The sequence below is a fragment of the Dendrobates tinctorius genome, unplaced genomic scaffold, assembly GCF_039654945.1.
Source record: "Dendrobates tinctorius isolate UK_male_01 unplaced genomic scaffold, ASM3965494v1 ptg000456l, whole genome shotgun sequence".
Taxonomy (NCBI): domain Eukaryota; kingdom Metazoa; phylum Chordata; class Amphibia; order Anura; family Dendrobatidae; genus Dendrobates; species Dendrobates tinctorius.
The window spans coordinates 885,495-896,832 of NW_027362118.1; the positions used below are offsets into that span (position 1 = coordinate 885,495).

At 42.5% G+C, this 11,338-nt stretch overlaps 1 protein-coding gene across 1 annotated transcript in view; it reads right to left on the reverse strand.

The window, feature by feature from the left end:
• The window catches only part of LOC141077550 (uncharacterized), a 93,953-nt gene extending 90,464 nt beyond the window's left edge, over positions 1–3,489 (reverse strand). Inside the window, 2 exon segments of the mRNA XM_073564552.1 lie at positions 1,994–2,497; positions 3,405–3,489. Coding sequence (XP_073420653.1) covers positions 1,994–2,497; positions 3,405–3,489 — 589 coding nt within the window.
• Between the last annotated feature and the right edge of the window lie 7,849 nt (positions 3,490–11,338).

The window sequence follows — 11,338 nt, forward strand, 5'->3', positions numbered from 1 at the left end:
CTAAGCGGTTTATACCTTGTGGGAATAAAAGGACAAGAAATAGGAAAAACCCAATGTGGCTAAACAAAGAAGAGGGGCAATTACCAGTAAAAAGAAAGCATTTAAACTACTAAAGCAGGATGGCACAGTTGAAGCTCTAAAACACTATAGGGAGAAAAATACTTTATCTAAAAAACTAATTAAAGCTGCCAAAAAGGAAACAGAGAAGCACATTGCTAAGGAGAGTAAAACTAATCCCAATCTGTATCAACTACATCAATAGTAAAAAAATCAAAAGTGAAAGTGTAGGCCCATTAAAAAATTGTGAGGAAAGAATGGTTGTAGATGACGAGGAAAAAGGTAATATATTAAACACCTTCTTCTCCACGGTATTCAAGGTGGAAAATGAAATGCTAGGTAAAATGCCAAGAGACAAAGAAAACCCTATATTAAGGGTCACTAATCTAACCCAAGAAGAGGTGCGAAACCGGCTAAATAAGATTAAAATAGGGTCCGGATGGCATACACCCACGAGTACTAAGAGAACTAAGTAATGTAATAGATAAACCATTATTTCTTATATTTAAGGACTCTATAGCGACGGGGTTTTTCCACAGGACTGGCGGATAGCAAATGTGGTACCAATATTCAAAAAGGGCTCTAAAAGTAAACCTGGAAATTAAAGGCCAGTGAGTCTAACCTCTATTGTTGGTAAAATATTTGAAGGGTTTCTGAGGGATGTTATTCTGGATTATCTCAATGAGAATAACTGTTTAACTCCATATCAACATGGGTTTATGAGGAATCGCTAATGTCAAACCAATCAGTTTTTATGAAGAGGTAAGCTATAGGCTGGACGTGGTATATCTTGATTTTCCAAAGCATTTGATACCGTGCCACACAAGAGGTTGGTACACAGAATGAGAATGCCTTAGTGATAGAAAGCAGAGGGGGGTTATAAATGGTATATTCTCTAACTGGGTTGCTGTGACCAGTGGGGTACCGCAGGGGTCGGTGTTGGGACCTATTCCAATCAACATATTTAGCAACGATCTGGTAGGTTTACACAGTAAAATATCGATATTTGCAGATGATACAAAACTATGTAAAGCCGTCAATACAAGAGAAGATAGTATTCTGCTACAGATGGATCTGGATAAGTTGGAAACTTGGGCTGAAAGGTGGCAGATGCGGTTTAACAATGATAAATGTAAGGTTATACACATGGGAAGAAGGAATCAATATCACCATTACACACTGAACGGTAAACCACTGGGTAAATCTGACATGGAGAAGGACTTGGGGATCCTAGTTAACGATAAACTTACCTGGAGCAGCCAGTGCCAGGCAGCGGCTGCCAAGGCAAACAGGATCATGGGGTGCATTAAAAGAGGTCTGGATACACATGATGAGAGCATTATACTGCCTCTGTACAAATCCCTGGTTAGACCGCACATGGAGTACTGTGTACAGTTTTGGGCACCGGTGCTCAGGAAGGATATAATGGAACTAGAGCGAGTACAAAGGAGGGCAACAAAATTAATAAATGGGATGGGGGAACTACAATACCCAGAGAGATTAGCAAAATTAGGATTATTTAGTCTAGAAAAAAGACGACTGAGGGGTGATCTAATAACAATGTATAAATATATAAGGGGACAATACAAATATCTCGCCAAGGATCTGTTTATACCAAGGAAGGTGACAGTCACAAGGGGGCATTCTCTGCGTCTGGAGGAGAGAAGGTTTTTCCACCAACATAGAAGAGGATTCTTTACTGTTAGGGCAGTGAGAATCTGGAATTCCCTGCCTGAGGAGGTAGTGATGGCGAACTCAGTCGAGGGGTTCAAGAGAGGCTTGGATGTCTTCCTGGAGCGTAACAATATTGTATCTTACAGTTATTAGGTTCTTTAGAAGGACGTAGATCTGGGGATTTATTATGACAGAATTCTATAGACTGAACTGGATGGACTAATGTCTTTTTTCGGCCTTACTAACTATGTTACTACGTAATATGGTTTCTCTCCTATGTGAGTTCGCTGGTGGCCAACAAAATGTGATTTACGTGCAAAACATTTCCCACATTCTGAACATGAAAAAGGTTTCTCCCCTGTGTGAGTTCTCTGGTGACTAATAAGATTCCCTTTGTGGTTAAAACATTTCCCACATTCTGAACAGGAAAACGGCTTCTCCCCTGTGTGAGTTCTCTGGTGGTTAACAAAATGTGATTTATATGCAAAATATCTCCCACATTCTGAACAGGAAAATGGCTTCTTTGATTCAGGAGCAGCTTGTTTTTCATTGCCTCTTTTGTGACTTTGATTTTTCTTAGTAGTCGGTAATGAATCAGAAGATGGGACCTGTTTCATAGGATCAGATGAGAGATCTTTGCTGTGAATGGATGATGATATATCTGGAGTAACAGCAATCACTTCAGTTTTATCTTGTAGGATCTTAATATCATCAGATTTAAAAGTTGAAGATGTCAGCTGTCCCTCTGATCTCCTGGTACAGTCATCTGTTAAGATAAAAAAACAATTATTTTTTAATAAAATATCCTTGAGTTTTATATTTTTGAACATTTCTACTTAAACTGTCCATAAAAATGGCAAGCTATGTAAAAAAGTCTTTATTTATTTACCAAGACAATGACAGTTCACAGTCTAATAGAAAACCTTGTTGGATGAGCCAGTAGTGTGCGGTGTTCAACTGTTTGTACATTCTGCCTCCCAAATATCAAATAAAAAGAAACCAATCAATGTTATGTAGGCGAAAATAATACCAATTCTCATCTCACAAAAAACAAGTCCCCACTCAGGTCCATCATCTGTCAATGGAAAAACAGAGGTTCCCACACTATTAGTGGCTCAAAGGCTGCTGAAAAGCAACAAGGTTTCTATAAACCAATCCAGCAAAATCCGCTCTCACTTCGGAGTCTTGCAGTGTGCGCAAACAACATTTAGGATCCCTGTATTTACCAATATTATAGTGAGAAGAACCCACTTAATTTGCGGTGTCTCCTGGAGCACAATCTGGGCACTATGTGCTGGGTAAGAAAATGGCAAATGTGTAATTTTCACTCTCCAACATCCACTGCGTGTTAATTTCCGGAAAATGGCTGTGGAGTCAAAATATTCACTCCTCCTACACACATGGTCAATGTTGTTGGTACCCTTCATTTGATGACAGAAAAACCCACAATGGTCACAGAAATAACTTGAATCAGACAAAGTAACAATAAATAAAAAATCTATGAAAATTAACAAATGAAAGTCAGACATTGCTTTTCAGCCAGGCTTCCACAGAATTAAAAAAAATAAATAAAACTCATGAAATTGCCTTTACAGAAATTATGGTGCCCTTAACTTAACCACTTCATGACTGCCAACGATAGATAAATGTTGGCGCTTGCGCCGTTTGTCTACTGTTGGCAGTTTTATGCTCATCAGGACCCCCACGTATCTTATAACGATTCCGGCTCACATCGCTTCCTGTGACCCCCGCCCTCATCGACATCTGATTGGTTCAGGTCCTTATGACGTCAGCGTCACACCAGCCAATGAGACAAATCACTAGGAAAGTTTGTTGTAGCAGTGAACTTTCCCGGGTGATCTGTCTCATAAAAACGCTGTTTCTCCTCAGATCTCTGGTCAGTGAGAGATTAGAGGAGAAGCAGTGTTACAAGAGCTGCTGGGAACAGCTGTGTCAGTCAGCGATTGTGCTATAAAGTAAAAAACAGATAAGGCAGGTTAGGGTTAGTGCTATAGTTAGGGTTAGTGTTAGGCTAAAGTTAGGGGTAGAGTAAAGAATTAGGCTTTTCTCAATTGTCTCCCCAATAATTTGGTCACATCAGTCATGTCAGAGTTTTCTATTTCCGGGAAAAAAAATGAAAATGAATAAAATGGCCGGTCACTATTATAGTGCAGAGGAGGCTTATGCACTTTCCTGTTCTGACAGTGAAGAAAGTGCAGTGTCAGATGGCGATGTGGATTTCGAGGGATTTAGCAGCAGCGACAGTGATAGCTCAGAAATGAGCAGTGATTCTGGTCCATCCTCACACACAAGGACCAGTACAACAAGAAGGACAAATAGCGCTTCTGGAGAAATGTCTCCAACTCAGGGAACAATGCCCAGTACTAGCGCTGTCCCTAGTGCTCGTGAATTGGCGCACACCAATGTCCAAGGGGCTTTGCCTCTTGATGTAGCATTTCCCAGATGGGAGGCTTCGGATTCGGCTACTCCATTCATCCCTAATTTTAATGCCATTCCTGATATAAATGTGGAGGTGGAAAATTTTGGACTAATTATATTTATTAGTTGTGACAGATACAGTTGTGGCCAAAAGTATTGACACCCCTGCAATTCTGTCAGATAATACTCAGTTTCTTCCTGAAAATGATTGCAAACACAAATTCTTTGGTATTATTATCATCTTCATTTAATTTGTCTTAAATGAAAAAACACAAAAAGAATTGTCCTAAAGCCAAATTGGATATACTTCCACACCTAACATAAAAAAGAGGGTGGACAAAAGTATTGGCACTGTTCAAAAAATCATGTGATGCTTCTCTAATTTGTGTAATTAACAGCACCTGTAACTTACCTGTGGCACCTAACAGGTGTTGGCAATAACTAAATCACACTTGCAGCCAGTTGACATGGATTAAAGTTGACTCAACCTCTGTCCTGTGTCCTTGTGTGCACCACATTGAGCATGGAGAAAAGAAAGAAGACCAAAGAACTGAGGACTTGAGAAACCAAATTGTGAGGAAGCATGAGCAATCTCACGGCTACAAGTCCATCTCCAAAGACCTGAATGTTCCTGTGTCTACCGTGCGCAGTGTCATCAAGAAGTTTAAAGCCCATGGCACTGTGGCTAACCTCCCTAGATGTGGACGGAAAAGAAAAATTGACAAGAGATTTCAACGCAAGATTGTGCGGATGTTGGATAAAGAACCTCGACTAACATCCAAACAAGTTCAAGCTGCCCTGCAGTCCAAGGGTACAACAGTGTCAACCTGTACTATCCGTCGGCGTCTGAATGAAAAGGGACTGTGTTGTGAGTTCATTTTCCCCTTCACTACTGAGGCCCGATGAACTCCCTCTTCTGGTAAGGAAAGGTAGTGAGCCTGATTATCAGCCACCTGAGCCTAATGATGATGACTGGCTGAGTGGAGTTACGGACTGGATATAAGGCTGCCGACGCCCTTCTGCCCTGCGGGTGATTTCTCTGTGGGATCCTTGGAGACCAGTCTGAATTCCTGCTCTTCTAAAGCTAAGTTTTTCTGCTCTGCTTTTTGCATTTGTGCTTTGACTTTGTTTGCTTTGTTTTTCTGGACTTCTGCCATTCCCTGCTGGGGTGAGCTGAATTCCTTTAGCTCTGTCTTCTGAAAATACCCGAGTGCTCATATAGTTTTTGAAGCCTAGCTGCTTCAGGGTCTTTTTCCATATCAGCTGTTGGCTTATGTCTTTGATAGGATTTTGGCAGATTGCAGACAGCAACCTTCCTTTCCTGTCCTGTTTACTTCAGCTTGGGCCCCATCGTTTGCTCAGCCTATCTTTCTATCTGTGTGAGTGTTTTTTCATCTTGCTTCACCATCATTATATGTTGGGGGCTGCCTTTTACTTTGGGGTCTGCTCTGGGGCAGTTTAGATTTCCTTTTCTGTCTTTAGGCTATTTAGCTCTCCGGCTGTGATAGAGGGGTCTAGGGCACTGTAGGAACCCCCCACGGCTACTGCTAGTTGTGTTGATAGGTTCAGGGGTCTGCAATCTGATAGTTGCCAACTTCTCTGGTTTTCTGGACGTAGCTTCTATTTTTGTGTCTGCTTCCTACGGTGACTCATTCATAACAGGACTGTATGGTAGGAGACCCAGGAAGACCCCACTTCTTACCCCGAGACATAAAAAAGCCAGGCTGGAGTTTGCCAAAACTTACCTGAAAAAGGCTAAAACATTTTGGAAGAATGTTCTCTGGTCAGATGAGACAAAAGTAGAGCTTTTTGGGCAAAGGTATCAACATAGAGTTTACAGGAGAAAAAAGAGGCATTCAAAGAAAAAACACGGTCCCTACAGTCAAACATGACGGAGGTTCCCTGATGTTTTGGGGTTGCTTTGCTGCCTCTGGCACTGGGCTGCTTGACTGTGTGCATGGCATTATGAAGTCTGAAGACTACCAACAAATTTTGCAGCATAATGTAGGGCCCAGTGTGAGAAAGCTGGGTCTCCCTCAGAGGTCATGGGTCTGCCAGCAGGACAATGACCCAAAACACACTTCAAAAAGCACTAGAAAATGGTTTGAGAGAAAGCACTGGAGACTTCTAAGGTGGCCAGCAATGAGTCCAGACCTGAATCCCATAGAACACCTGTGGAGAGATCTAAACATGGCAGTTTGGAGAAGGCACCCTTCAAATATCAGGGACCTGGAGCAGTTTGCCAAAGAAGAATGGTCTAAAATTCCAGCAGAGCATTGTAAGAAACTCATTGATGGTTACCGGAAGCGGTTGGTCGCAGTTATTTGGCTAAAGGTTGTGCAACCAAGTATAATGCTGAGGGTGCCAATACTTTTGTCTGGCCCATTTTTGGAATTGTGTGTGAAATGATCAAAGTTTTGCTTTTTGCTTCATTCTCTTTTGTGTTTTTTCATTTAAGACAAATTAAATGAAGATAATAAAACCAAAGAATTTGTGTTTGCAATCATTTTCAGGAAGAAACTGAGTATTATCTGGCAGAATTGCAGGGGTGTCAATACTTTTGGCCACAACTGTAGCTTGCTAGAGCATATTGTCCTACAAACAATTTTATATGCGTCCCAATTCATCAGCCAGAATCCACGATCCTATTATGCTAGGTCAAATTTATGGACACAAACTAATGTCCTAGAAAAGAAACAGCTTTTCACATTTATGAGGGGAAACACAGCCAACTAAACCCACCAGGATGCCCTACTTATCTGGGGACATCTGGAAAAATGGTTTTGAGCCTTTTTTTTTTTTTTTTTTATAAAAAGGCTACAATCTATATGTTGACAACTACTACACCAGCATACCTCTATTTAAAAGTCTGGTTGAACATAACATAGGGGCTTGTGGGACCATTCGCAAAAACCGTCAGGGGTTTCCACAATCATTGGTCAGCAAAAAGTTCCGAAAGGGGCAGTCAGGGGCTTTACACAATGGAGAGCTGCTTGCCCTTAATATTAAGGATAAATAAAATATTTTTATCCTGAGCTCGATCCACACAGATGCCACAAGGGCCACTGCAGACCAACAGGGATCCACTACTCCAAAACCTGTGTCTGTCATTGACTACAACAAATATATGGGGGTGTGGACCTTGCAGATCAGGTTCTACAGTCATACCAGGTGTCAAGAAAATCATATATCTGGTATAAAAAGTTAGTCATGTATTTGTTTCAGGTGGCTACATATAATTCTTTTGTGTTATACAAAAAAGCCAGAAATGCAGATACTTTCCTTGATTATCAGGAAAAGGTCACTGAAAATCTTGTTTTTGACAATGTTGTCTGCCTCCTACGGTGACTCATTCATAACAGAATCACCCGCCACACCGCTGATCCTAGGGTACTCAATAGCAGGAAAGAATTGCAGAAAAAAAAAAAAAAAAAAAAAAGTGTGTATATTTTTTCCTCTATATCTCTGAGGCCGTAGGGGGAATTTTCTTTTTCTCTCAATGGAGATAAAGCAATTGTCTGATCGTGTGGAGCAGCTCGCTGCGGAAGTGCGGGGAATTTCCGCCTACCTTGCTCATTCACATGCTGCTGAACCAAAGATTCCTACACCTGATGTATTTTTTGGGGATCGGTCTAAATTTTTGAATTTCAAAAATAATTGTAAATTATTTTTTGCCTTGAAGCCTAACTCGTCAGGGAGCTCCGCGCAGCAGGTTAAAATTGTCATCTCTTTGCTGCGTGGCGATCCCCAGGATTGGGCGTTTTCTTTGAAACCAGATGATCCTATTCTGACTAATGTGAATGCATTTTTTCAAGCCTTGGGGTTGTCGGTGTGCCTTTAGTGAGGCTCCGGTGTTTTCCACCTCTCCTCAGTCGCATGATGTTCCTGATTATTTGGCTGATTTTTATGATGTATTTAGTGAGAATGAGTCTGCGTCTCTGCCTCCTCATAGGAGTTATGACTGTGCAATTGAACTGAGCCCGGGGGTGTAAATTTCCCAAGGGTCGGCTCTTCAATTTATCTGTACCCGAGCACGAGGCTATGCGATCCTATATTAAGGAGGCATTGGAGAAGGGTCATATTAGACCATCCTCGTCACCCTTAGGTGCCGGGTTTTTTTTTGTAGCCAAAAAGGATGGATCATTAAGACCTTGTATTAATTATCGTGCCCTCAACAAAATTACTGTTAAATATCAGTATCCGTTACCCCTGATTTCGGATCTATTCTCTAGAGTTAAAGGTGATGGTGGTTTACCAAGCTTGACCTCAGGGGGGCGTATAATCTTATTCGCATTAAGCATGGGGATGAATGGAAGACGGCGTTTAATACTCCGGAGGGACATTTTGAGTACCTGGTGATGCCTTTTGGGCTCACTAATGCCCCTTCTGTCTTCCAGTGCTTCATGAACGATATTTTCCGAGATTTTGTCGATAAATTTTTGATTATCTATCTGGATGATATTTTGATCTTCTCCAAGGATTGGGATTCTCATGTGGAACATATTCGGACTGTGTTCCGGATCTTGAGGGAGAATTCCCTGTATGTCAAAGGATCTAAATGCCTTTTTGGAGTACAGAGGATTTCTTTTTTGGGATTTATTTTGTCCCCGTCAACTATTGAAATGGACCCGGCCAAGGTACAGGCCATTTACAATTGGGTTCAGCCCACTTCTTTGAAGGCCCTCCAGAAGTTTTTGGGTTTTGCTAATTTTTATCGGAAATTTATAGCAAAATTTTCTAGTATTGCCAAGCCATTGACTGATTTGACTAAGAAGGGTGCTGATGTGTTAAATTGGTCTCCGGAGGCTGTTTCTTCCTTTCAGGAGCTTAAGCGAATATTCACCTCCGCCCCGGTTTTGCGGCAACCTGATGTCTCACTTCCGTTCCAGGTAGAGGTGGATGCTTCTGAGATTGGTGCAGGAGCTGTTTTGTCCCAAAAGGATCCTGTAACATCTAAAATGAATCCCTGTGCTTTCTTTTCCCGAAAGTTCTCTCCATCTGAACGTAACTATGATGTGGAGAATCGGGAACTGTTGGCCATGAAATGGGCATTTGAGGAGTGGAGACATTGGTTGGAGGGAGCTAAGCATCAAGTCGTGGTCCTCACTGACCACAAGAATTTAATTTACCTAGAGTCGGCTAAGCGCTTGAACCCTAGACAGGCTAGGTGGGCCTTGTTTTTTACACGTTTTGATTTTGTGGTTTCTTTTCTTCCTGGAACTAAGAATGTCAAGGCTGACGCCCTCTCTAGGAGCTTCTTTGCTGATTCTCCTGTGGTGACCAAGCCTGCTACCATCTTAGGCGAAGGGGTAGTTCTTTCTGCCATCTCACCCGATTTGAGACATGCTCTGGAAGAGTTCCAGGAGGACAAACCTGAGCATTGTCCCAGTGGAAAGTTGTATGTTCCTGACCAGTGGAAGAAGAGAGTGATGTCTGAAGTTCATTGCTCTGCTTTGGCTGGTCATCCAGGTATTTTTGGTACTAGAGATCTGGTGAGTCGGTCCTTTTGGTGGCCCTCCTTGTCTCGTGATGTCAGGAATTTTGTGCAGTCCTGTGGGACGTGCTCCCGGTCTAAATCGTGTTCTCGCTCTAGTGGGTTGTTGATGCCTTTGCCTGTCCCCAAGAGGCCATGGACCCATATTTCAGTGGATTTCATCTCTGATATGCCTGTCTCTCAAAGGATGACTGTTATTTGGGTGATTTGTGATAGGTTCTCTAAGATGGTTCATCTTGTACCACTCCCTAAGTTGCCGTCTTCCTCTGAGTTGGTGCCCCTGTTTTTTCAACAGGTGGTTCGCTTGCACGGGATTCCTGAGAACATTGTATCTGACAGAGGAGTTCAGTTTGTGTCTAGATTTTGGAGAACTTTCTGTTCCAAGCTGGGAATTCAGTTGTCCTTCTCCTCTGCTTTTCACCCTCAGACCAATGGGCAGACAGAGAGAACAAACCAGACCTTGGAGTCATATTTGAGATGCTTTATTTCCGCTGATCAGGATGATTGGGTTTCATTTTTGCCCTTGGCCGAATTTGCTTTAAATAATAGAGCTAGTTCTGCCACTTTGATGTCACCTTTTTTTTGTAACTTTGGGTTTCATCCTCGATTCTCTTCAGGGCAGGTGGAGCCCTCTGCCTGCCCAGGTGTTGACACTGTGGTGGAGAGAATGCACCAGATCTGGGACCAAGTGGTAGATAAGTTATCTCTCTCCCAGGAAAAGGCCCAGCGGTTTTCCAACCGACATAGGACCATTGGTCCCCAGTTTAAGGTTGGTGATATGGTGTGGTTATCATCAAAAAATATTGCTATGAAGGTGGCTTCTCCTAAGTTTAAGCCTAGATTTATTGGACCTTACAAGATTTTGGAGATTATTAATCCGGTCTCTTTTCGTTTGGCTCTTCCTGTCACATTTAAAATCCATAATGTGTTTCATAAGTCCTTGTTGAAGAGGTTTGTTCAACCTGTTGTTCCGGGGGTGGCACCTCCAGACCCTGTATTGGTTGAAGGTAACATGGAATATGAGGTAGAGAAAGTACTGGATTCCCGTCTGGCTAGACGGAGACTCCAGTATTTGGTTAAGTGGAAGGGTTATGGTCAGGAGGATAATTCCTGGGTCTCTGCCTCTGATATTCATGCCAAAAGATTGGTGCGTGCCTTTCATCGGGCTCACCCTGATCGCCCTGGTGGCGTGGTTGAGGGTTCGGTGACCCCTCCTCAAGGGGGAGGTACTGTTGTGAGTTCATTTTCCCCTTCACTACTGAGGCCCGATGAACTCCCTCTTCTGGTAAGGAAAGGTAGTGAGCCTGATTATCAGCCACCTGAGCCTAATGATGATGACTGGCTGAGTGGAGTTACGGACTGGATATAAGGCTGCCGACGCCCTTCTGCCCTGCGGGTGATTTCTCTGTGGGATCCTTGGAGACCAGTCTGAATTCCTGCTCTTCTAAAGCTAAGTTTTTCTGCTCTGCTTTTTGCATTTGTGCTTTGACTTTGTTTGCTTTGTTTTTCTGGACTTCTGCCATTCCCTGCTGGGGTGAGCTGAATTCCTTTAGCTCTGTCTTCTGAAAATACCTGAGTGCTCATATAGTTTTTGAAGCCTAGCTGCTTCAGGGTCTTTTTCCATATCAGCTGTTGGCTTATGTCTTTGATAGGGTTTTGGCAGATTGCAGACAG